Source organism: Aythya marila (assembly GCF_965140915.1).
Source record: "Aythya marila genome assembly, chromosome: 10".
In the NCBI taxonomy this organism is placed as follows: domain Eukaryota; kingdom Metazoa; phylum Chordata; class Aves; order Anseriformes; family Anatidae; genus Aythya; species Aythya marila.
This window is the reverse complement of record NC_139051.1, coordinates 14362494-14390477: the sequence shown is the minus strand read 5'-3', so window position 1 is coordinate 14390477 and position 27984 is coordinate 14362494. Positions and strand designations below refer to the sequence as shown.

At 42.5% G+C, this 27984-nt stretch overlaps 1 protein-coding gene across 1 annotated transcript in view; it reads right to left on the bottom strand.

The window, feature by feature from the left end:
• Nucleotides 1-23006, bottom strand: part of LOC309881791 (store-operated calcium entry regulator STIMATE-like) — a 29248-nt gene extending 6242 nt beyond the window's left edge. The window contains exons 1-4 of the mRNA XM_082768162.1: nt 22781-23006; nt 9021-9069; nt 7095-7190; nt 3530-3651 (exon numbers count right to left, since the gene is read on the bottom strand). Coding sequence (XP_082624288.1) covers nt 3530-3651; nt 7095-7190; nt 9021-9069; nt 22781-22931 — 418 coding nt within the window. The 5' untranslated portion in view covers nt 22932-23006. The remainder of the gene's footprint in view (nt 1-3529; nt 3652-7094; nt 7191-9020; nt 9070-22780) is intronic.
• Between the last annotated feature and the right edge of the window lie 4978 nt (nt 23007-27984).

The window sequence follows — 27984 nt, the reverse complement described above, 5'->3', positions numbered from 1 at the left end:
GAGGGCATCAGCTACTTCATAGAATTTGTGGTTATAGACAGCACTTAAACAAAATACCTGTGATTCCTCTGTCCTGTAGTGTGTTTCTGTTCAAATCCTGAGGAATTTTCTTACAAAAATGTCAACTCACTGAACCAAGACCAATTTTCAAAGCTTTTATAGCAAGTGCCTATCTACCCTACAGGTAGGCCACAGGTAAATGAGTTGTTCTGCAAATCACAAGCAAAGAGCTAGAGGGAAAAGATTCATCAAATGCAACTCCTAAGCTTGGCCATCTGAAAACCACAGCCCGATTTACTTGTCAATATAGTTCATTGTCAGCCAGCAGGGCTTTGTCGCCTATTTTCTTCTCACAGCAGCTAAAGTAGCTACCACAAGAAGGGAAGAGGAATGCAGGGAACATTGTTTTTGGTACAGATCACAACTGCTTTTCTCCTATTTACATACTCTGCTATATAAACTGCTTCTGCACTTTCAGCTGCTGACATAATCAATCTGATAATACAAAACTGGAAATGTGAAGACAAATCTAATAAGTTTAAAAATGCTGACATGAGAATGCCCTCAAAGGAGCATCATGCTAGTTGTTTGTAAACCAGCACGCAGTGCTGTTTTGCTGTACTACCAGTGACTATGTTGATATTTTGGTATCCATTCTTTCCTTGAGGCATTTACACTTAAAAACTATCCTCCATATAAAGAGAGCCTTTTAAAACCAGCAGGACAACTGCTATTTTTATGACAGCTTCTCAAGTAATGAATCACCAGGGATCAAGTAATAGAGCTAAGACGGGAAATGAGCTCACAGTGAGAATTAACTTGAGACAAATGATTATTTAGGCTCTAGAAACACAAACATCACTCAATCAAAAGAAGAGACTTGCTGTTTTGTGGGCTTTGTTTTTCCACACTTGCAAACAAACAAAAAACATACCGATCTTCAAGCAAAGGCCTTCCTTTAGTACTTCAGATAAAATGGCACACGCCTCCCAACACATTTTAGTGAGCAGCCACCTTGCCACTCGTGTGCTATACATCCATGTTTACCTCCAAATATGAATCTAAACATCCTTGAGACCCCACAGAACTGCAGTTCCTTTTACCCCACTTCATTTATTTATTTTTAAGGATCTTACAAAACATAAGATGAGCTTTCCTGTAGCCAAGGTGAAAAATTTCAGATAAAATGGTAGTAAGTGGGCTTTCATTTCAGAAACAGCAGTGGTGCTTAACAGAAGAGGGCAGCAAACAACCCAGTGTGACTTGCCCTTTTTAGACAGTTCCCAATTTCTTGCATGGGATCTAACCTTACTGCACAGCTGTCAGCAGTAACTGTCCATCTGGTACCTAGTTCTCTTCATGCTGGAAGCTTTTCCCACAAAACTAATGAAAACAGATTTACAAGAAACTTTTTATTAGTCCTTTTGATAGCTTGTTTAACAAAAAAACATCACACTAAGGTCAGAGGCAGCACATTAATGAAGATAAGAAGAAGAAAGTCACTAACAGAATGATCTGATATTGGAAAGAAAAACTAATTAAAGAGGAGTTAGAGAATTTTATAAATGACTTTTACAAATTTTCGATCTCCTAACACAAAATGAAAGTGAAGGATCAGTCCCAGCCCACCTTGACATAAGTAACAAATTCAGCTGTGGATCTTAAAAGCTTAGCTAATGCAGCAACAGATGCCTAACTAAAATAAAAATGGGTTCATTTAGAAGCCAGTAAGTGATGGAAATATTTGCAGGAGAGTCCCCACATCCTCCCATCCACTGAGACTACTTATTTGTGAAAGGAAATTAAAATGGGAGAAGGGAGCTCTCACAAGAAAAAACAATGCTATGAGAGGAAAAACAAAACAAAACAAACAAAAAAACCCTCTAATATTTAACATGATTATGACTACCTACCTGTAATGGTAACAGATACAGAATAAATTTTGCTCTGAGCAGAAAGCCGATTTTACATGGGGTAAAAGCTATGAAAACATTTCAAATAGTTTCAAGCCAAGTCAACAATCATAAAAGGGGATTTTGAGCAGCAGGTCTCAAAGCTGTCAGAAGGTAAGTTCAGCAATGTCTCGGCCCTTTAACCTTCCCTGAGCATTGGTGCTTACCTAACCCCTTAGAAACCTAAGTCTCGGGACTGATCTGGAGAAACTATTTACTTTTCTACATATGGCAAATTTTCTGACAGTTTAGCTCTCTGCATCAGTTCCCTAAAGAGTGAGATGAGCACCAGTCCAAGGAAAAGAGTGAAAACATTTGGACAGTGGTACGTGGGGAAAAAAAAGAAGATAAACAGTGTTGTGGCAGCATTGATTTAAACAGCATTAACAGCCATAAACTGTAGCCTAAGATATACATTCATTCGACATTAATTTAACTTTTAAAAATGTACTAATGGTAGAGGAAGCTATTTCTCCCAATAGATAAATGCCTGGCATATATATTTTAAACCTCTGACATTAAAAACAAACAGCAATTAACGCTATTTGATTTAATTGCAAATTTCCCAACCATTTAAAGTACTTGATTTTAACAAGGCCTTTATTAATTCTTAATTCTGTTAGCCACTTGGGTTTTTTGTTTGGTTGGCTATTTTTTATTTTTTTTTTGTCTTTCTTATACAAAATCAAATAATGATAATTATCAAACTGCTACAAAAGCTTTTAGTTTGTTAGGCAAACATTATTATTATTATTTTTAAACTACAGTGTGTTTTTTTCTCTGGTAAAGAGCCATAGCTCTCTTGTAAGACAACCCCTCCCTCCCCGCATTCTTATTTCAAGGAGCTTCAAGTGCAAATTTTAGTATTTATACATTTAGTAATTACATCTGAAAATATTAGGTTGAACAGAATTGAATGCTGTGTACATAATATATCAAGTTTTTTTGCATCTGCAAATCCACAGTTTCTGCAGGTCAGCAGACTGCAGTGGCTAACAGAAAACAAAACCCACAACTTCAGATGAAACTAATTTCACTTCTGTATTTCTTAGCCTGTAAGAAAGACTTGTGCATTTTTCATCAGATACAAGCCCCACGCGCAGGAGTTCAAGTGATCCCTACTTGAGGACAAGCACATTCTCTTTGCAAAGATATGTGCTTGTTTACTTTAAAGAGGGCTGGCAGAATGCTCAACCCGTATCTTCAGACAACGGCATGCGGTGCAGTGAAAGCTTTAATAGGAAATGATGTTCCAGCTATCATTATTTAAAGTGTTTCAGAGTACATTTATCCTGTTGTTTTTTAACCTGAGATTAGCCAGTACCATAATTTGTTCAATCACTCCTCACAACAACAAAACCAAGCAGTTGTTCCAAGCCTCACTAAATGCTTAAAGACTTGTTAAACTTTGCAACACAGAATTTGCATGCCAAGATACAGGGTGCTACTGACGAGTGGAATTCTACAGTAGCCATTATAACAACTGTGTAATGACTTAAAGGTCAGTGAACTGTTAGCTGAAATATGCCAAAATTCTGTCTTGGAAAGTATTTTAGTGCAACAATAGAAATATTTACCATATTCACCAAAGCGAAGGGACTCCCACTGCTGCCATTCCACAATGCTGCTGACTGCACGTATACCAGCGTAGATTAACAGCATCCCTAATGTGGCATCTAACAAGAAGTTGATAAGGTACCTAAAAGGAAAAATGTAAAGAAAACAAGGAGCAAGGGTCCAATTTCTGTAAGTTCCATGTAATTTTACACAATTGATAGGTATTCATTTATGTTGAAAAGCCACATCACTGAGATTAATCATTTACCCACTTCTGTACGTACATAGTGTAAAATTTATAGATAGTTTTATGGGAGTCTTAACATTCTGTTTCTGACCTTAAACTTAAGCTTCAACTTGTATTTCCATGAACTGTGTGTGTGCATCCTCTGTATAAACTCCAATATTCATTTTATGTCTTTAAATTAAAAACAGGTTTCCTTCAGTTCATTCTGCATAGAAACACTGTATTTGAATAAAACCAGGGGAATAAAAGGAATAAGCTAATTTACTTTTTTTAATTCTTAACACCTCACAGAATTTGAAGGAAAAACAAAACAAAACAAAACACAACAACAACCTAACAACCCAAAACACTTTCATTCTAATGGGGGAGGCCCCACAAGGAGTTCTCTCTTGCTTGAAGGAGCACTCTACTAGAGCTGACAAGGAACAACGGTCACTATCAAAGCCACTATCAAAACCACATTTCAAATTACTTCAGAGTTTAGCAGAAAGTGATTTGCTTTAGGACTTCAAATCGTATCTAATAAACATCTGAAATCGAATCTAGAACTAGCCTTCCAAGGAAAAAAATACAGTGTAAAGGACACACAACGGCTGCACTATTAATTGCTTCAGAAGGAACTCCTGGGATCTCGCCTATGCCTCAAGAATCCAGAGATCACCGTGGGTTTCAAATTAATTCTTAGGTCCATTAAATGGTGTAGCTGAACTTCAAAGCATCTTGCAGGTCAGTTTGGTTTGTTTACTATTGCTCCGTTTTGGCTGAACAAAACAGCAGCTGAGAAAGAGCCAGCGAAGGTTATCCCAGCTGCACATCACACTGGAAATCCCTGTGACTGAGTCTTGTTTGGCAATTCCAAATACTTACAGTAAATTCAAGAGTCCATAGGATCTAGAATCCTATTTTCAGAATCTGTTGAAATAACAAATCAGAGAGCTGGGGGCTCCTGCTGGCCGCAGAGGCAAGTCCACGTGGACAAAATAACATCAGAAAGTGGAAAGCAAATACACAGTATGTGCAATCAGAGCAGTAAAGGAGGAGCTGCTTTGATCCTCAAAATCTCATTCAAGCAGCAGCTCAAGAATAAAAATGAATTGAACGTGCCTTGCTTCAGCGAAGATGTAGCCACAAAGTTTCTAAAAACAGCTATTTTCTAACGGCTGTGTCAGATCATAGTTTTAATGAACTTTCTCTTTGAGGAACGCAGAGATCAAGGCTTAGTGCTTGACAGAGGAAGCCCAGCACTTACAGGAGCCGCTTGAGGCCACCAGGGGCTGCTCTAAGCCCGCGGCAGGAGGGCTTCCAGCCGGCCAGGCACAGCCGGCACCCGGGGCAGCGCTGCCGGCAGCAGGAGGGCTCCGAGCAGCAGCGGTGGCTGCGAGCTGGCCTGAGCCAACACTGCCGCTCACAGCCAGCGGGCAGCCTGCACCACCAAACCCCGCCGGCTGCTTTGGCTATTCCGAAGTCCTCACACAGCAGCCCTGTCCGAGGTGGTTGAACAGAGGGTTTATCAGCTTTCGGCTTATCCCATACCTGCCTGACACAGAGCGTTGCGTTTCCAAAGTAACAAATGGCAGCTTCCAGTCGTGGTCCTTTCCAACCACGATGTTCTCTAAAACTACCTTTTCTGGCTTTGTTTTGAAAAAAAAAAACCTGCACTACGAAGCAGGAAAGCACAGAAAGCTACCCGTGTTTGGGTTTGCTGACTCATATTACTATTATTTGAAGTCACATACAGAAACACTGCTTTTACTCAGGAATTTTGACCCACTTGAAACCTTTAAGATATATTTTTCCCCAACAAAGGACAAGTGGCTTTGGTTGATAGAGCATGCTATTTTTTCTGCCAACAAGGAGGACCTGCACCCTTATCTGAGAAACTGCCCAACTCCACAGTTATCCTAAGAACAACAAATGACAGCCGTGCCTTTGTTATGTGTCACACTACATCTATGTTAAAAGGGGCATTTGAAAATAAAGTTATGTAGACGATACAGAAACATGTAGAAGAGAACACACGTTAGCAAACCTTCTATTTTAAAAACTCAGACAATACAAAAAGTTATTTTTGAAATGTTTTAATGAAGTATTAAGCTTTGACTTTGAATGCTAATGATTCTAAACATGCTTTGGTTAGCTTGTTTAAATATATACATGAAAATGAAATAAAAGCAATTTACACCTGTCAGCTTTTAAGATTTTCCTGATAATTTACAAAACAGTAACCAAAAAGATCTTACAATGATACCCAGTATTACTGAAACTCTCATATTTATGTCTTCTGCAGCCGGTGTGTTAAAATAAATGCATTTTCCCTACCAAAATGCTTTGTGTTGGGAGGAGAAAAGCAGTGTTCTACTGGCACATTTATAGCATGTGGAAACAGAGGAAACTAAGGAGAAATAAGGCAAATAAAACATTTAGTCTTACGAAGCAACAAACATATTCCTTGAGCTATTTAACTCCTTTGTTTACCAAAGGACATCTGTGAGCAGCTGCCAAGGAAGGAATGGCATTTGGTTTTCAGGGGCAAATTACTAGACTTTTAGAAGTAATTTTACAGTTTCTATTACAAGAAATGCGTAGGCTTCTTTGAGCATGAGCCCCATCAATAAGAAACCCAAACAATTGTCATTTGCTTCAGCAGCTCCTCTAAAAAGCCTGACAGGGTCTTAGTCATAGATTCTTCAGGTTTAATACACTATAGTGAAATGCTTACCTACTTAGTCACACTGCTCCAAGTGTGAGATCACAAAATTTAATTTTTGCACTAATTGCCTCGGTACCAGGCAAGATTTCCTGCTTTTAACAAAGTGAAAATGATACTGCAGTAGCTGATGCAGTTTTCTGAAGAAAATATAAGCAGGGACAATCTTTGCTCAATATCCCTGAAAGCTACCTGACTTTATATTAAAGCCTTGTTGCAGTGAATGATGAAGCTGGAGGCCAGTGTACACAACTTCACATTCACTTCCACTGGTTCCTGGTATCTCTTACCTCCTTCAGTAAACAGCCTTATATTACAATGAGCATCCTAAGTCCTCATTCAGTACTTAGAAGGGAAGAAGCAAGTTTACTCTCGGTCTAAAACACCCATACACAGACCAGAAAACAAAACAAAACAAAACACAACAGCTTTCTGAGGTCCTGCCAGACATAACCTAAAAGAGCAGATTTCTGATCCTTGATTAACTAAGCTTAAAACATGGTATTTTGAAAGTGACTGACTTTTTGCATGCAAATTTGTTTCTCTGATATATCTTGCATTACTGTCCAAGTACAGCAAACTCAACAGTAAACCTCCATAAAGACCAACTATTCAATAATTAAACACTCACAGTGAACAAGGGTCTTCTTCTGTAAGGTCTGATAAATAGACGTTTGCAAAGTGGATGAACAACATCCCTATGGCTTGCTTGGAAGTATCTAAAAACCTGTAGAGAGTAAAAAACAGCTTTTAGGACACTCAAAACTGTTTACAACGCAGTAGGAACACTGCAAATTTATATTAATATTCCATCCCAATTACTCATTTTTCTTCAAATCAGAACACCAGAAGGATAACATGCCATAGTATTTAACTTACTTAACCATGTTCCACTTTAAATTCAACCCTTTGCTATTTTTTTCTGGAAAAATGTTGCTAACAATAAATCAAATCATACCAACGTGAGGCCTTGGCACTGAAAATTTAAAGACAAGAGAGATCCTCCTGGTATCATATGCATTATCCATGAGCTAATCTTCACTAAACCTATTTAAGTCTTTAATAACCTCCTGTAAACAATGAGTACCTCAGGTTCGCAAGATATTTCAGTCCTTTTATGTTTATGTATTTTTAGTAAGTTTATGGCAGGGATGGAGGTAAAATTGTCATCACTTACTTGTTGATGAACAATCTAATAGCTGGCTAATGTTTCCTTTATCTATAGCATTTTGCTAAAACTCCATCATTGGTATTTTTCACCTAAAAGCATGAAGTAGCCTCCCTGAATTTTAGCTAAAGCACAACAGCTTCAAGACCTCACTGCAAAGGAGTTATCACCCTGAAACTACCATCTCCAAAGCAAAAGACAGACAGGAAGAAAATAGTTTCCTACTTACTGTGAACATATTTAAAAACAACATCACTCAGGTACAGATTCAACATTGATCCCAGCCCTTTCCAACTCTTTTATTATCATATACTAATTAACTTTCCACGATGATTTATTAAATATGTTAAATATAGGAATTGTGTCAGAAGTATTACGTAGGCAAGAGTGTGTCATTTATACAGACCAGCACTCATTTTGCCTGTTGCTTCCACGTCTAAAAAAAGCCCCAAAATAGATCCAAACAATATTATATGCACAAATTCATCTGCCCTCCCTGACAATTTGGTATTAAACTTTATTCTCTCTCATTCATTGCCCAACACTGAGAGCACAAAGTTGGAGATGAGGCAGGAAGCCAGAACGTTACTTATCTAATCACTACAACGTACTATAAATAACAATACTCAATCTCAGAACTAGATTCTTGGCTTAAAAATTAAAAGCTACCGCAGCGCTAGCCAGAATTTCAGGCTGAGGTAGACCATAGTACACAAACATTTTGTATTTATTTTTTCCAATAAAATAAAGGTCAAGATTAATTATGAAAAGCAGCACTGTATGATGAATTTAATCATCATGAATCAAAGATGAATATCAGCCACTGAAGAAAAAACAAAGCACTACAGTCTACAACAGCTGGAACAATCAACAGCTTAAATTTTACACCAGTCTCTACTTAAACCTAAGACAGGTTATGTTGGCATCACAATACAAAAACATTTAAAAAGTCATAAAAACAAATATACTTTTTATACCACATATTCTTTAACAGCTTATGAAATTAGATCTTTTACCGTACCATTTTCTCTATTACAAAAACTAGGACAGCTACAGAACAAGAACATCTGTTTAAGCTTAGCATCTTGGGGCAGTTTTACTTTCCATCCTCAGGAGGAAATGCAACTTTAAGCTTTACGTCTAAATGTGCATCTTCATGAAGGTTCCTGGCAATGTCTCGTGGGAATGAACTAGCGGGGAAATATTCTTAAGAACACAACATTTCGTTAAATCCTGTATTTTTGTAACTGTTTTGTTCATCATTTATTCATCACTTTCTTGTCATCATTTTTTTTTTTAATCATCATCACCACATGCAGACAATCATTCTATAAATTTCTAAAACATGCAAGAAGCTAAAATGAAGGAGTGAGCCATGCAGGAACATACCATATTCTCCAAGGACGTCTTTCATGCTTTGGTTCTCTGAAGCGCTTTACTACAAAAGAAAGGAACAATTGGAGATAATCAGCAACTCGCAGAGCAACAGAAATATAGAGAAGTAAAAGCAAATCATCTTGCAGAAGCGTTACTCCTCAATAAATTAGGCCTTATACACCTGTATTTCACTTTATGAAGCTCTAAAGATAGATTTTAAAAGCAATTGTCTCCCTTCTATCACCTACAAATAATCTGTTACCTGACCACCATTTCCATGGCCTTAGCTTTTATGATCACCCAACCAGAAAATTTAATTTCCAATAGTAAGGCAGGTTCAGGATATTACAAGAAAAAGCAGTTTCTTTCACTCACTGGAGATCAACAGTCAAATAGGAAAGTATTACTTGAAGTGTAGGGGCAATCTATAATATCAGAAATAAATCAAAAGAATTAATAACAAGACAAACATTCCCTGACAAAGTGTATTTATTTTCTGGATGACAAATTGGACTTTTGTGTGCAAATTGAATTCCAGAAGGGAAATCGGACAGATTACTTAATCAGATACTCCCTTCACAGGAAGGTTGATAGTTGTTAGCCTACAAAAAAGACAAACTCAAGGAAAAAGCCATATTAAAATAGAAGCCAACTACACACAAGGAAAACCCAACTCACACGGATATATTTGACCGTCTCCATCTTCTTACCACTGACAACATGAGCAGTTACGTGCCAAGAAGCTCTCCGTGCCCCCACGAAGGAGCAGAAGTCCAGGGGGCTCAGAGGGACTGGGGGCATCACGGGACCCCTTTTGGGATGTGCGGAAGATCACTGGGGGATTTATGGGACTTATTAAGGGTTCTTTAGGGGGGGAGCCAAAGGTGGGGAAAAAGAGGGGTGAAGGTGATTTGTAGAGGAAAAATAGAGGGGTAAGGGATAAAAGCAACCAGCCATACATAAGGGTGGCTGGTCTGTAGCCTCGTACCACCTCATCTACACAGCTTGTGCCGTCTTCAGACACTGAAGGTCTTTTACTGCCCAGAGTCTTTCCATACCACCTCAAGTTCAGTGTCACCAATCAGTGCCTTTAACATCAATCTCGAACAATAACCATTTATGCTATTATTTCAGAGGCTGTCTCTTAAAAAAAAAAAAAAAAAAAGTTTTAAGCCTTGGTTCCCCTCCTCCCCTTCAACTTGCAGAGATTCTGCCTTGAAGGCACAAACCCCAGCAGGTCAGGCAAAATATCAGTAGGCTTTGTAACAGGTTTCTCCAGGTGTTAGAGATGCATAAAATGGGATGCATACAAATGGGATGCTGTATGTATTCTAGTTTCTGCACTGTTACTGTCTCTGACAGCAGAGATAAATTGTGTTTTACCCCCATATAATACGTCCATTAGAAATTAAAACTGACAAGAGGAAAAGACTGCACATTACCCCAACAATAAAGTTGTAACAGCAATGTTTGTCAGCAGTTTTCCCTGTGAACAGCATGCCATAAATATAAAAGCTCTGTTAAGAAACAAGCACTGCTCAGCTGAGTTTACCAGCTTTCTGTTTATGACAAAACCACCCGGGCCACAACATGGATTATTTTAATCAGCGTCACTTTTGCAAGTGACAAAGAAGCTTCAAAGCAAGTCAAAATAAATGGCAGAACTACCAGTTGCAACTTACTGTAGGTTTTGTGCAAGGCACTTTCCTGCAGACCCAGTAGGAATTAAGCTGATAAGATTTACAGACTTCGGGGGAAGAACTCCAAGGTCAGGTTTTTGTCTATTAGCACTATGAAGAAGTTGTATGAGCTCATGAATTCCTTTCTTTAGATACATACTCACAAGAAGAGATTACTTAAAAACAATTCCACCAAGACCTTTTTCTCAGTACTGATAGAACACGAAATGTCTTTGGACCCTCTGAATTTCTCCGTCCAATTCTGAAAACATTTCACTGGAGTTAACACTAAAGAGGAGAGTTACCTCTGAAAGGCTCCACCGACAACTTCAGGGATGCTTTATACAGCCGACCATACCACAAACTTCCACCCCACTCCGTTACAAGAATTAAACGACATTAATTCTTGTAGATGTAGCACTTAAATGTGTTTAAGTGCTCTACAGGCTGCTACCTGATGAACGTGGGCCTACAGATTTGCAAGTCCAGCCAACCTACACGAACCAGGCTGTGTTCTCAGCGGGGTTTCTCGTAGCTCCATGCAGACAAACATCAGGCACCTGGGACATACGAAGGCCCCGGAGGTATTTCTGCATGGCTGGGGTTTCACTGCCACCCAGAGCACGCTATTGCTCTGGAGGGGCTCAAGGCTCAGGGTAAAGCAACTCGCCTTCCTTGCAGTGAGGGGCATGGCATATCTCCTGCAGCGAGCTGGGAAAGCGGCTCTTGCCCACCCCAACCCTGTGGCTGCGGCACGGGACATAGGCTTGTTTGCAGCGTGAGGCTCGTGCTACCAAGAATTCACTGTATTTAACATTAATTACCTAATAACGTTCAGAATTCCATGCTGAATTATGAAGGAAGAGAGAAGTGCTGCTAACTTATACTTTCAATGCCATCATTTTTCAGGGAAGGCAACAAAAGCACTTCAGCCAACAAGCACGGGGGCAGCCAGGCAGGCAACCGACAAGGGAGGCACACAAGGCAGAGCATGAGCTGTGCGAAATTCAAGTTCAGTGAGTTGTCTTCATGTTTCATGAAGTTTCTGGGGATAACAGAAGGGTTTCTAACAGTTACTTCAACACAGTACATTTTACATTTAGTATTCCAGAGACCTGGAAACGCACAGGGAAGAATAAAGGCCATTTGTATGAACACAGACCAGAGGTGAAGTAAACCTCTGCGTGCTGTCCATAGGGAAAGCAACACTTGAGCCTGCACGAGGAAGTCAGCCTGCCCTTCTCTCCCTTCTTCACCCTAAGAAAGAAAATCCCCCAGGAAAGACCTTCCTGATGCAAAACAACATCACTATAGAGGTAAGCACTCCCGGTTTCTGGACGTTTTTTCTTGTATCAGCACCAAAAGTGACCCGATGAAGTGTTCAAAATGGGTCTGCTCACTGCGTTTTACTGAATTTCTTAGACATGCATTCTGGCAGCTCACAATAAGACTCTTTCTGATCCAAATAAAGATCTAAGAAGATTTCTGTAGCTCACCAATTTAAAATTCAAATGAATGAAAGCAAGCTGAAGAATATTCAATGTGTTTGACGTTCTCCACAGCTGCACTGCAATAACCCTGCTCCTCCCACGACAGAGCTGGGAATTCCACCTGTATTCCAGCACCTCTCAAAACTTCTTCGAGACGAGGTCAAAACCAAAGCGTGTCACAAAATGTTTCATAAACCTCCTCCTCGTCACCACCACCAGACCTCAGCAAAGCAACAGCCGAGCCACCCAAAGGGAAGAAAATGGAAAGGGGGAAATTCACCGAGGCTAAGATCACATTTGCACGTCACAGATGCAAATCTGCTAGTACGTGTGGGCAGCTACAGCACAGACAGAACCAGCTCTAATGAGAGAGGCAGCAGGACACCAACACGAGCTGTAACCAGGGAAATTCCAACATGACAGAAGTAGAAAATATCCAGTGAGAGAAGCTGAACTCTGCAACAAGGTGCCCAGAGGGGTGAAACCCACGGGTCCCTTCCAGCAGAAGTCAGACTGTGGGGTCTAAAAATCACCATCCTGCAATATGATGCTTAAGGGCTCCAGGATCTGAGCCACGTACCCAAAGACCAAAGTTCAGCAAGCTAGAAGCCATACACACACATTTACTGGAATGCACAGAATTTATGAATGAGGAACCTACTGCAGCTGGATCACATAAGAAGTCAACCACGTATGCATGTCAGATTTCAATGATTTCCACTTCTGTTTAGGAAGGCTGTCACAAACCCCATTCCACTTGTTACCACCAGCAGTTTGCCAAAGCAGTGGGAACCATGTCTGTTACAAACAAGAAGATGCACACTAATAATTCCTGAAAATCCTGTAAGGATAAATGATTTGCACCATCATGGAATGACATCACCTGTGCTCTTTATCATATTTTTGAACTTACCTCCCGGTTCACACAGCTTTTAAGAGGCTTGTAGTTGGAGTTTCACTTGATCCCCTCATTATTTCTTTGGTAGCAGCAAAGAAGGAATAAGAAATTACAGATTTCTCTACACTAATTTTTTTAAACTAACCTTGCAAGAAACTACATGTCTAACAAGAACGAACTAAGCATGCCTTACAAAAGGATAATGAGTCTGTAAGCCACAAACCAGCTTTTGCAACGCTTTTGAGCTCAGCATCTCCCTCCATTCAGTTTAGAAAAAGGAACATAGGTATTTACTTACTTGTTTTAAACAGACGTAATAAATGTGTGACTTTGTTAACACAAAAGACTGAAAGAACAAGTGCTTTTGTCATGCTGCTGAACATTTTTCTGGACAAAAAAGAAACAGCTCCATGTGCTTGGTAATTCACTCTTTGCCCCACTGTAATTCTTCCTTTTCTCCCTGTGCCTCATTAACTACAAGTGTGGAGCTCAAGCACTGGCCACCCTGCAAGCCCGCTGCTCATGGTTTTGCTCTTTGCCTGGACCACTCACTCCTGGACACATTCAGCACCAGCTGCAGCAACTGATTCAGAACCACATCCAGCACTACAGCTGCACGAGAGAAATTTCAATTTAGCCCATATTAAGGGCTCACATACCACAAAATGCTTGAGCTCGCCTGCAAGATGTCTGGAAGGCAGAAAGCAGTGTTAGCCACGCCAGCACCCACACCCCTTTTCTGAATTGCACCGAGTCCTTGGCCTCAGTGGCTCTGTAGAGATCCGTGGGCAACTAACACCTGTCTGTTAAAGATGGTCACCCAGGGAAAAATGTTACAGACAGAGGACACAGTAAATTTAGTGTCCCAGACAGTCACTGGGGGGCATCGGGGGACTAAAGACTCAGTGTCCAGGCAGGTACCTGCACACCTTCTCCCAGGCAGCTGGTAGAGCAAGGTTGTGGCTACAGCTTTTAGGCAGCAAAGACTGCGCCCCGGATAAACGGGTCTGACTGTTAGAGCAGGGCGGAGTTACATGCACTAGAGCTGAGCATCAGCCAAGCCCAGCTATCTCATGACCAGGACTCTTTGTCTTGTCATGGATGAAAGAAGAAGAAGGAAAATGATTTGTCAACACTGGACTTCACGTAACGTACCGAGCAGGCAGCAGTGCTTCCTGGACAAACACAGGAGAAACACAACTACTGTCTGTTACAGGTACAGTGCTGTCCTTTGAACCCTGCAAAAATGATGTTTACCTCCCACCTGCTTCCACACCCAGCGAGCAGCCTCTCTGTGAGTCTTGTCCCTGCATGGGCTTTGAGCCAGCACGACGCGAAGCTGCTCTGCACAGTGAGTGGAAAAGGAAAGGACAAACCGCTATCAGGAAAATAAATAGCACACAAATAAATAAGTGCCAACAGTGCAGCAACACTGAACGTTAAATCTCGCAAGCTTTAAGAACGCTGAGGTAAGCAGCACCGATGGCTTGGGCAATATTTACCCAAACGTTAAATTGTGAGCCAGCGTTTGGTCTTAGAAAATCGGCAGTCGTTATCTCTGTGTGTAACACACGACTTCAGTCCAGGTGTCCCCGTCTGAAAGGCTCCTGTAAATCAGCTCCCCAGCACTTCCAGACAGAGGCACGTGCTGTTCCGCTTCCTCAGCAGATAGGAAATAGCTGAAGGGAAGCTAATCTGAGCCTGTGGCACTGGGAGTGCCTGTAAGATTGCCTTCAGAAGTTTAATTTTCATACACAGCTCTCTTGAAAACACTTCTGGGCTCTGCAGGAGGTGCTAGGAAAACACTACAAGGAGCAAGAGGTAGGGTGCTACAGAAAGCCCCGTCCCACCGTGCGGTACGCACACCTCAGGAGAACTGCAAAGTACAGTCTGCCACCGCCAAGGGGGCTTTTTCCCCCATTAAAAAGAACCATTTGGGAAACATAAATTATTTAATGCCATACAAATAGAACCAATCCATATTAATGTGCACTAAGCAGCGATTTACGATTCACGGCACCATTTTCACCTACAACACTCACGGATCACTCAATAATAGATGAAGTTTTCCCGACATCACTCGTATGACAACAGATATCAATGAACTCTCAGTTATTCACAGCGCTTATTCTAAATCAGCTCCTGGGAACTGAGAGCCGCCAAAGCACAGCAAGAAACTCACCCCGTCATTCATTAAAGTATTAAACTATTACGCCGGCAGCTGGAACAGTCTTAAAAGCAGAAACCAAGCCCAAAACATAAATTCAGGCATTTCCAAAAAGCACGTAGAACGGTTTCTCTTTGTAGAATATGAAAAACACCGCAAAAATACTTAATTGAGGAGGCCAAAGGTGGACTTATACTTTATTTTTAAAGTCCATTTAAATTCTAAGTAGCTTTACTAACCAGATTTATTCCACTAGGCCGACAAAATAATCAAAGCATTGAATTGCAAAAGCAAAGCGTATTTCACATAGCACCAATCCCTTAAAAATAATAATAAAAATTTCCAAAAAGATACACAGCCCACTTTCACCTGTTCTTTTCACGCAAACAAGGATCACAAAGGGAGTGTCAGAGGCCAATCGTGTAGACTTCTTTGACATAATGTATCTACCAATTAGGTATTTATTGAATCAAGATGAAAACATGCAATAGTTTCCACCTGCATGAGCATTATTCTTAATGACACAGCTTCATACCTCTTAACAGTTGTGAAAATTTAATACAAGCTTCACAGCACTAAAAGCTAACGCCAGCACCATGAAACCTATTGCTATAAGAAAACTCAAGTTTTTAACATCAAATTGAGGTTTTGTTTGTTTTCTGATTTTAAGCCTCCCTAGACTATTTCATCTTCTAGCACTACAATCACTTTCCAAAGAGAGCACTGAAATTCCATGCACATAAACTAAAATATGCTGGTAGTCTCACCATCAGCCTCAAGATAAGAAACATTTCCTGAAATGATCATTTATGATAGTTGATAGCTGGTATTTTCCAGTAAGAAAAACTAAGGGTGATTAAAACAAATTAAAATTTCAGAGCATACCATCTTCAAAAATGATTAGAGACAGAAGACACGCATTGTAAGCTGTTAATAGTTGTTGTAATTTTAGACTCATTTTTGTTCCATGGAAAAATATGCATTTCTGACAAAGGGAGAAAGGGACTAGACCAGAACAACAAAAAGCAAGCAAAGGCTGTTTCTGCACATACGCAAGGTGAGTCGCTGGCTGTCTGCCTTGTGTTTGCCACAGGTTGATGGAATCAACCCTATAGAACAGCTTTTGGTCACATTTTGAGCATTCAAACCCAGGACAGCCGTTTCTTAAGTTTTACCAGAAACCAGAGGACAGTCGGTTCTACAGAACCCACCGCTACCTTTGAAACCCTTCACAACTCAGGAACTCCTCCTTGACGTTCACCTCTCTTTAGAGATCTGCTTAGTGCCACCCTCAACGTTCATCACCTATGATAAAACAAGAACGGAAACACAAAGCACAAGGCTGAGTAATGTGTAACTCGGGACTGGTGGTGGAAGAACAGGCCATCAGTAGCCTGAGCAACTTGAATTATTCCCATTCAAAGCCTAAGGCATCATCCCTCTACCACCTGCAAAGCAGCCTCACGCAAGCTGCTCGCTGCAGGTAAGCGCTGACACGCTGAGGTCTGCGGGGTACACGGCGTGCTGGGGTCAAGAAGTCTTGGAGTGGTAACGTGCTACATGTGCTGCCGTGAGAAAACAGAGCTGGTTTGTCACTCCATCAGCACCATCTGCAAGATAAGGCCTTGTTAGATACCCGTTATGGCTGCAAACTTCATTAGCCATGAAATTAACATCACAGCAGAGTGCAAAAACGCACACTGTATATTTGTGCAAATCAGCTCCTTACAAATTTAATTATAAAACATTAGTCGAGAACAAAAATTCATTAGGCAGTTTACAGTTAAACAACAGGCTAGCTAAGTTCAGAAGTTACTTCTGATTAAACACAGCTTCTCAGTTTCTGGATAATTTATCATTTTAATAATTTCCAAATGTCAACATAATGTACCCTTTTTTCTAAACATTTCATGATGTGAATGACATGCATAATTATACTTAGAACAATCTTATTATCTGGGGTATAATTATATCCAGCAATCAGCTGAGTAATAAGAACAGTGTAATACATTCTGAGCCCACAAGATAAACGGGCAGCAGACAACTTTTAATGAAAAGTGCAACTTACTTCACCATTACAGATTATTTGTTGACAAAAATAATTGTCCTTTTGCTTTATACATATATATACGTATATATACACATATATATATACACATGGCGTTTCCAGAAGACTTGCTGCATTTAGTGACGCTAAATATTTATGACCTGAGACTATCACACTACCAGGACATTAAGCCACCCAATAAATTGCTGTTATAATCTACCCCCCACAAAGAATGAGGCATCCTGCAAAAAAAATAAGTAAAACCCAAGGTAATGTAGTTTAAGCAGAACTAAACATTATGAAAAGGTTTCTGCTATGGTCAGTAAATGCAGAGAGGCATACCTAACTACGCTACAAAGCAAGGCTGTTCATCTTCAATTTCCAAAATTCAGAAAAAATCCCAAAAGTGTTACTCCCAGATTCATTTCAGCTGTGTTTTTTTTTTTTGCTTCCCTTAAAAAAGGATCAACTGAACAGCTCCAACCAAACTATTACTTGACAATATGATGCTTCTCAGCAAGATATTTTTTTCCTGCAGAGCTTGCAGTGGTCAGAACTACATCTTTTGTATGCGAAATACTACAGTATTAGCACAGTAAAAGAAACTCACTTAACTAATGTTTACCCACGTGGCTGCCTTTTTTCCCTGTTTTGGATCCTAATGCACCTCCCATTTTTGTCTCAGACGTGGATGAGGGTGCCATCGAAAGAAAGGACTGGTGCTTTATTTAAAGCAAGCGACAAACAGCACCTAACACAGCAGAACCTTGGATGGGTTTAGGGAACCCCACACTCCACAGGCTGTACAGGAGCAGCAGGACCGCACGGGGCTCTCCTGGGTCCTGCAGGCACAAGCAGCCAGCTCCCTGAGGGAGCTGCAGGGCTGTCCTGGTTCTACCCTGGGTCCTGCCTGCGGCTTTCCAGGCAAGAGCACTGCTCTGGCTCACCAGGCTCTGCCAAACCAGTCCAAAATAACCAAATCACTTTCCTTCCCGACTGGGTGCCCAGCACAACTCTCATCTCTGTGCCTTTTGCATCTCCTCTGGGCCAGAACAGCGCCGAGGTGCAGCTCCGAGGCTTTCTTCCCTCTGCCATTGTCCTTCACACCCCTTTTGGGTCCCAACGCAGGCAATCACTGAGCCCACATCCTGCACACGTCTAGCAACTCGCCCGGCACCTGCACCTGCACAGAGCTCTGCAGACAAGGACGATGTGCATCCTGCACAGCACAATCCACCAGGCTCCTGCAGTGCTGCTCACGGCTTCATACACACGAGGTGCACTCTTTGTGATTTGAAACTCGTGTGCAGGATGAGCTCTACAACCAGCGGTGCCAGGAGCATTTGCCTTGAAAATGGTATGCTTTAGGTATTTCGTAATTAATGGTTTTCTTTAGGCCAAATTTTTTTTGAAAGGTCGCTGGAGTTACTTTGTCTTCCTTCTCAAGCCCCTGCTCCCTGAATCATTCACACCTGTAATAAAACTCCCTTACCCTGATGAAAATATGAAATAATTCCTTTGAAATTTTTATTTTTGCTAGAGCATTTCAAATTCTAAGAAACTGTCTAACAAGGTAACTTACGGTACAAGCAGCAATCATTCTCCTGGCAGGCTTATCAGGTGGGAAAACCTTGCTGTAAAGTAAAGGACATAAGAATGCAGCCTTTAAAGGTGCTTCCTTTCGGACACCGTAAGAAAAGAGGGCAAGGAACAAAATAGAGAAAAATCTTTATAAAAGGTACCGTATGTAAGCCGTGACCCCCCACAGCAAACCCAACCTCTCGCTTACTCCCAGCACCTACACTCAAGCATTTCACTTCGGAGAACGCAGCAGCTTTAACCTGCTCGGTGTGAGCACAGACAAACTGTAAAAAAGCCATAAAAGATTAACAACCCCACACACTTTGGTCTCCTTTACAGCATGTTAATGCTTCCCTACAGGCAGACACAAACCCTTTACCTGCAGAGCACCAAAGGACTCCTCTATTTCACTAATTTGTCAGTACAACTTATATCTAATTTCTCAGCCATTCCTATGCAGCCTGACACAAACTCATCCATGCTCTGGCACGGTAAGGGTCTGCTGAGAAATGCACACAGCCAGGATGAAATACTAGGCAAAGCTTCAGACAGACAGGATAAAGGGATTGGCAATGTGTTTTTTCCCCACACCTTTTTGCAGCTTTGGCTAATAATAACTGTATTCTTTCCCATTATGTCATAGGTGTGTGGGATTACTGAGCTCCCACCGTGTTCATCACTAAAAGCTTGACCAGAGAATGCTCAGAAGGTACTTGGGATTACAGACAGAATACACCAAGGTATAAAAAAGTATTTAAAACTTGCTTTGTGCCACCAGTAATAAAAAGCATAACTATAGCCCCCCAAAAAATAAAAGCTAAGGAGCAAATGTGACATTTTAATTCAATATCCCCATGAAATAAGAGCTGAGCACTGTAAGGGCAAAAACGTCTCATCTTTGGCTGGCGGACGTGAGGCACAAACATCCACCCCCTACGGCAGCAGAAACCCATTACGACTTCCTGCTACCAAGTGGCTTGGCTTAAACAAACCAGGCTGGAAAACCAACGCATACTTAGGCATGAGAGCAAAATTAAGAAACAGGCTTCAAAAACCAGGCTCACAGATGTGAGAATTAGCAGACAGAATCCGAAAGGGCTACCATTCCAAGTAGGTTTGGAAAAAAAGAAAAACAAAAAAGTTTTTATATCAGTGTGTTCCCTTTTTTTTAGCAAGGTAGAGCCTGCAGCTAGGAGAGAAGCCGCAGAAGTCACCTAACCTGCCTTCTGTGCGACTCCGGGCACACCAGAACACCTGCAGCACCCGGGTGAAATCGCCCCAGGGTGCCTCCAGCACCCCATCAAAGAGCTGAACCCAGAGCAGGTGAAATTAATCCACACACCAGCAGGCTCTGACAGCACCAGGTATATCCCCTCATGACTTGACAACAGAGGAGGAGCTCACTCTTCTGGTTTATGGACCACGAGAGAGGAAGAAAGGGAAGGAGAGGGGATGGAGAGGTGTGAAATCAGCGTGATTTTGGTTAAGTCGTGGATTTCTTAGGCCTCAAACAACTTAACGTGGTGAGAACAAATGCGAGTTATTCTTAGGCTGAGGGAGTTAGGGAATAAGCCCAGGACAGCTGATAACTAGCCAAATTGTTTACTACAAGGCAAAACTCTGGGGATTACAACAAGCTGTATATTTGATCGTGGAGGAAATGGAGTAACAGCACTCAAACACTTAAGAGACTACTGTAACGTAAAAAGGTAAACTGTTTTTCACGCCCTGTGAGACAGAACAAGGAGGTGTGAGCTAGAGGAAAGAAAACCTCGGATTTAGTTTCAAACGCTCTTTTCACCAGCTCAAAGCAAGAGATTCTCTGTCCCTGCCACAACTTTCCTGCCTGTGCCCCTCCAGCAGCGAAGGGATGTACTGGGGAGGCTGCTGATGGGGCTGCACGCCCCAGCTGCCAGAGGCAACACATCTGCAGCACGCTGAAGAACTTGACACAGAACGAACGACGCGCTCAGCCCTTGGAAGACAAAGTGCAGCTGATGCCACTGGAGGGGGAGGTGACCACATAACTTCATGGCAACCGGACAGGCAGACACACGGGAAGGATCTGGAGCATCACATCTTAAGCAGTTTTGCTTTAAGGATAGGTCTTCACTTATTTGGAGATGAACATCTTGTAAGGAGGCACAAAAAGACTCTCCTCTTGCAGTTAGTTACTATGACCAGAAAAAAAACAATAATTCCTTATTCAACTGAATGCAAGCACAGCAGGAGCCATCAAGGAAAGGGCAAGCTTGGGTCACCCTCTGATTTACCTACTTAAGAAAAATTCTTACTGTTTAGATGTCATATCAAATATTTTTCAAAGGAAAAGAGCTACTGTGCATAACGAACTGTTCTACAATACATCTGTGATGTTACTCTCATTGCTTTCCCCAGCAGAGGATTCTGCACTAGTAATGGCATCCAAAGTGTCAGAACAGCTCCTTCTGATGCTTCCTTTCAAAATAAACAGGCTTGCCCCTTCCAGTTAAATCTAAGTGCCAGGCAGTCCCATGTCTTCAGCTCCCTGGCGTTTTACAGAGGGAAGCTCCATGCAGAGGCTTAACACTAAATGGGAGCTGATCTCCAACCAGACAGCTGTGCTGCATCTCGGGCAGGCCCTGCCAACAGCCGCCTGCTTCTTCCTCAGCGCCGCTCACTCTGTTGTAGCAAACAGCTGGAGGAAATACTTGAGCCTAAAGACAACCACATCCCTCTGCTTGTTTTCCTCACTGTACCGGTTGCGTGATCCAGCTCCTGGGGCTGTGTCATCCCTTCTGCCACGCCAGCTTGGGACAGGAACAGCTATGGAGGTGCCGAGGTGACCGCTGAGGAGCCGTCCTCAGCTGTCAGTTCCTGCTTCTCACTCACATCAGGTCTACCACGTGGAGCACAGAGCAGCCCTACTGGGTTTGTTGAGGCAACTTTGAAAGATTTTGGAAGAGCATGCCACATGCTGCTTGGAGTATGACAAAAAGGCTGGAAACAGTACAGCAAAACAAGGAGACTGAACAGGATCGGCCCTTCCAGCGCAGCACAGCACCTAACTGGGAGACCAGTGCTCTCTTACCAGTGCAACTGGTCTGCGTGGCTGGGTCAGCTTCTCCTTCTGCTACAGCACAGGCCCAATGTCACGCGGAAAACAACGCGGCTGTCAACACTGGGACAAGCAAACCTCTCCTTCTGCTTTCCAGTGTAAGCAGAACAGTTTGCTACTTTTTTGCTCTAATCTCCTTTGGAAACAGATCGCTTTTCTTACCAGTACCAGGGTGGGGACTGGCTACCTTCCTTCCACTCCCCTCTCCCACAATTACAAGCACATCACTGACAATCTCCTTCTAATGGCTCACGGTTCAAAAATATTTAAGTAGAATTAAGTTAGGAAGTGCGGCTGGCAACCAGGCTTTTACACTGCCTGTCCTGGGTATTCACTTTTCCTTATATTCACAGAGTCCACAGGCATACTCGAAACGCATAAAGATTTAAGCGGAAATATCTCCAGAAAAAAAAAAAAAAATAAACCAGTCTCGATCAGCACACACACGTGTTGACCGTGCCACCTTCCTGAGGAGCCTTTCTGGGGGGCAGCCTCCCGGGCTCCCCGTGATGAGGGCGGCCCGGCTGACCCCAATGCTTCACCTGCCGTGAGCGCAGCTCCTGGGGCTCAACGCGCTCGTTAAGGGCGAACGAAACGCGAGGCAGGCAGCAAAACTTCTCACCTAACCCCGGGAGCACGATGCTGGCGTGGAAGCAGCACCACGGCCTTACCGCCGAGCCCCCGCCGCTCCCCTTCGCCTCAGCGGCCTCAACCCCCTCCCCGGCCCGGGCTGAGGCGAGGCCGGGCACGGCCCCGCAGCCTCTCCCCGCCGCTCCCCGTGTGGAGGCCCGGCCCGACCCGGCCCACACTCACGCATGAGGGTGCTGAAGGCCACGACGCCCAGGAGCCCCTGCAGGAAGATGCCGAAGCTGTCCATCAGGGCCCCGTTCTCGCAGCCTCGCTCGCCGGGCCGCGGGGGGCTCTCGGTGGGGCCGAGGCTGCCGTTGGGCGGCGGCGCCCCCATGGCGAGGCCCGGCCAGCGCCCGCCTCAGCGGCGCATGGCGGCGGTGGCTGTGGCGGTGTCGAGCCCGGCGGCGGCCGAGGCCGGGCCCCCGCCCCGCTTCCTGCGGCCCGCGGCCCGCCCCGGCGCGTCAGAGGCAGGCGGGGCCCGGCCCGGCCGCCCGGGGAGCGGAGGGAGGCGAGAGGCGGCTGAGGGCAGGGCAGGGCCTGAGCGAGGGGGGTTTTCTCTCGGGTCCCGTCAGGTTCAAGCCCCTCGGTGGTTGTGTGGAGGCCAAGGGGCGCTGCTGGAAGGCTGAGCTGCTGCCCAACAGCCCGGGGAATTTGTGTTATTCGTGGAAAACCAAAGCGGCTCGTTTTAAAATGCCGACTCGGTGCATGCTATCCACTCGTCAGAGGAGCCCACAGAAGGAGCAGCAGCCCCTGCAAGGTTTGGCTACATCGGTTTACAGGCAACAATTAATGGGAACTCACTTGTAGGCTCTGTCCTCAGCTCCGTTGTAGGACCTGCAGCATCCCGTGAAACAAAATCTGGTACTTTAGGAGGTTTAGAGCTTGAACGTACCTGCCTTTGAGGGAACCATGGGTACCACCCAAACGAGCTGTTGACAAGGATGCTGGGCAAGTGGTATTTATGTAGTCAGCATTTCCTTTTAGACATAAAATGGAACACACCACCTAGTGTTCCCCACGCTTTTGGAAGATGGAAAACCACCCACGGGTAAGCAGCAGCGTTCGCCGTTATATTAACAACCAAAACCATCAGGAACAGTTTAAGTATCTTTTTTAATTTTCTTACAACCACTTAAAACTGTCATATACCACAAACTTATGTACACTATTTACAGACAAAACAAGCAAAATATCCATCCAAAATATTTTTTAAAAAATCCTCTGATTAAATTGTTACACCTGCTCAAACAATGGTGGGACTTAATAGGCATATCTTCTTGTGCATGTTTCTCTTCCATTTAGTACTTCAGTCTCACTGCATATATATATATATATTTAAAAGTTAAAGAAAGATAAAAACAACAAGCAGAAGGGACGCAACACAATATGCATTTAAATCTTTGTTTAAGAACAAGCAGCTAATTAAAAAAGGCAAAATACAGGAAAAGTGCATCAGTTCCAATGAGTTAGTATAAGAAAGAGGCCCACGTGTGGAGAGCAGGTACCCCCTTAGGGCAGAGCCTCCTAGAAGGCCTCTGATTGTCTACAAAGATTATTTTTTTAATTTAAACAAAAAATAGCAACAATAAAAAAAAAAAAAAAAAAAAAAAGGAGAGGAGAAACATGACACCTCCAGAAAAAATATTTTTTTCCAAGAGGTTTCTTGGAAACTGGCGCTCAACAACTTTTGGGGTGGGCAAGAACTCATTTTTGCCCGGACTTCGTTGTTCATTGACTTGAGCGAGCCATGCCTGTGACTCGAGCAGAAGGCCTGTTCCTCCTGAATGGCACAACGGTGGAGGACTTCCACAGGCTCCGTGCCCATGGTTGTGCTGAGTCAGCCAGACCTACCGCCTCTGAATTTTGTCAGCGCAAGACCTGCTCGCTTCCATGGCTTAAAGCTGAGCCAACCACTGCTGGCTTTGCACTTAACATAGGAACTTTGTCTTCTCGTCAAAATGTCCCATCCTTATTGCCTGGTGCACTTCAGGACAACAGATGCAACTATGAGAAAGCTAGAAATGACCAGACCAGGGAGACAAAGTGACACCAGCCGTAAATTGTTTTCCCTAGATTTCATACAGATTATTATCATTTTAGAAAAACATGTAACAATAGAGGGGCTTGCTGTACCTGGTGTTCCCAAGTCCCCTCCTAATCCTTCACCCATAAGGCTGCCTTTGAAAACAAGGCTATGTGCACATTTGGGGAAGTTTGGCAGCACTCTAAAATTTGGATTCAGCACACAATCCCTTTAAAATGGAGCCTTCAGCCAACGCTTGAAGTCTCCTGACAGAGCCTATGTCTTTGTGCTTAGCTGTAGCAATTTGAGCTCACAGTAGGCAGTAACCAGTCTGCCACTAAGCAACAGGACCGGTTAAGGAGTAGCTTACTATCTATCTATCATGTTTTTGGCTTTTGGGTAAGAGCTTCTCCCCTAGCAATAGATTTGGTCCAAAGGTATCCAGTCTCCAGTTTGAGTTTGACAGTTATGAAGCCTATTCAATTACATTCAAAAATCTCTTTTCCTTTTGCCATGTCTTTGTACTTTATGCAGAAGATTGGAGAGCTCGGTCCAATCAGCTGTAAATATATTTACACTTCTGTGGACCTAGCAGCTAAATCCTTCTTCCCTCACTTAAAGCATCACTGGAATAAAGAATAAACCCCAGCAAAGTCTAAAGCAACAATGAAATAGTGCTGAAAGTTGTGACAAGGGAAAATAATCCTAACCACCACTGCAAACTCTGTACTGTTTCCCTTAATCCCAGGAGAGACTGCAAACACCCCTGGTGCTCTACACAACATGTAAACAAATTTGCCTTTTCTTTCTTTCCTCAAAGATTAACTTTTACAAGGGTTTAGCATTAGAAAAAAGTAGTCTTCATTCACCAAGATCTGTGCTGTACCTCTCCTCTCCTGGAAAGGTCACTTTCAGTTGCTGCTCATGCCTTGGGGGATCAATTTACCACATTACCCTTCAGCGACATTTTTGTCAAATACTTCTCTGCTATGGGCTCCTTGTGTTGATGCAGAGAGCAAACTGTAGTAACTCAACAAAATCTTTCTGCCCAGCAAGGCTAAGCTTAGCACAGTACGAGAGCCATGTGGAGGCACCACCATGTTTCTAAAGCTATGATGTGCAAACCAAGACTACACAATGCATATAAAAATAAGACAAGAATATAAGCTCTCAAGAATATAAACTAAGCAGTATCTCCTTTTTTCACACACATAAACAGTACATGACGCCCAAAGGAGAGCTCATTTTCTTGTAATGAAAACATTTCCAAGTCCAGGAGGCTGGACTTCATCTGTGTCATGTCTTAGGATGAATGGAAATGGTAGAGGACAGCACAACCCCCTGAAGCCTAAGTTAATTACCGAAGTCCCAGCAACTCCTGCTGGGGAAACACAGGTATCATCTAAAGCCAAGATTCAGGCATTGAGCTACCAAAACTCCAGTTCTGAAGAAAGAGAGCAACTAAAGCAGCATGTGAGCTGATTTCAAGTTATGTTGGTGTAAGATGAACAAACATAAGTGCAGTTGTCATCTGCCACACACAGAAGAAGAGGAACTTGAAACAGCCAAGTAGAAACATCATCCATCACGATAAAGCCCCAATTATCCCTTTTAAAATCCAGCAATGAGTGCTTTTTTTTTTTTTTTTTTCCCCAGGAAACAGAGTGTACAGTACCCATGTGCAGCATAAAAACATTTCACAAATAATGAAAACATCCCTTTTGAAAATCTCAACAAAAACGGATCCCATTGGGACCAGACTGTCAGTGCCTCCCAAAACAAGGCAGAAATATCTAGCCTATAAAACATGCCAAAGGTGACCAGTAAGTATCCCACTAACCTCTGAAACTGCTCACTGCTTTGTTTGCTGAGAAAAAGAAGTATGACTTTTGTATTTAAATTTTAGGTGCCATGTTAACAGGTTCACTACATTACCCTTTAAGGTCTATTCTCTCCTAACAGCTACTCAGGAAGACACCTATCTGTCCGTCGGGAAAAGTGGAATTAACATCTCTTGGTTATGCAGATCAGTTCTGCTGGGCATCAGCTTCTGTAACAGTGCAAAAGAATTCTGGAATCCCTGAAGAATGACAAATGTGATTCAAAAGCATCTTCCAGCCCGGAAGTTCTCTGCAGGGCAATTTTCTCCAGACAAGACACTGACAACAAAGCAGCAATGTTTCTTTCAAAAAAAAAAAAATAAAAAAACATGCCTAATGGATTACCACTGAGCTTGTAACTAAAGGAATGGAGTACAGAAGGATGACCTTGGCATAACAAAAAGAGAAAAAACGTCCATTTATTGGCCACATATATGGTGTGGAGAAAAAAAAAAGGGCACTCTGATTTCAATTTAACTATGTTTTCAGACTCTTATAATCTGAGAAGAAAAATTGCTCTAGTCACACACTGCCTGCCCTCCCTCAATCAAAACTACTGAGCTAGTAAACCGTCATATTAGACAACTGACAACTAGACAATGGACATATTAGCCATAAACTGTCATATCAGACATATGACAATTGTCATATTAGAATCAATATTGACATTTTGATTAAAAAAAAAAAAAAAAGGCAATTTTTAATTTAGGACTTCCCTAAACAGTTCTGTCTCTACAAGGCAGTTATTCTAAGGGGATAATAGCAAAAGAAATCAACACCAACTATTTTGCTTTGCTTACTCTATACACGGTTTGTATTGGAGGTAGCTCCTCTCAACACCCACGTGCTGGATACAGACACAGACTGTGCAAGCTCAGCTCTTGCTTTACACGTGACCTCCTCACTGAATCCTACAGCTCACAGCATCAAAATATCCTATCATTTTAGGGTGAAGAGAAGCTTGAATCACTCCATGTGACCAAGTACCCACTGCTGATCAGAAATCAGTGCACATGTCCTTCCTAAAACAAATTCATGTAGTGAGCACTTTCCTACCCTCAGACACCTTGTTTGCCAGGGGTTTTCTGTAAAAATGCAATTGAATGAGAAAGGAGAAGGGCTGCACTCTTGCTTTATAAAGCTCCAGCCCATGCTCCTCCAAACACTCATGAGAACAGGCAAAAGTAAATGAATGCAGACCACCTGAAACCTAATGCATATTTGAAGCAGATCTCAAGCCTGATGCAAATTTCCCACATCTTTAATGGAATGTAAGGTAAGCCCTGTTACTTAAAATGTGACACAGAGGTCCACAGCAAGTGGCTGAATGGGTTTAATTACCCTGAAAAATTAAAATCAGCAGTTCATCGTACAGTGGGTCTACTGATGGAACTAGATGTCCCTATGCTCCTTTTTCCCAGAAAAAGCACAAAAAAACCTCTTCCCCGCCCCCCCCCCCCCCCCACTGTTCATCAAGTCTGATC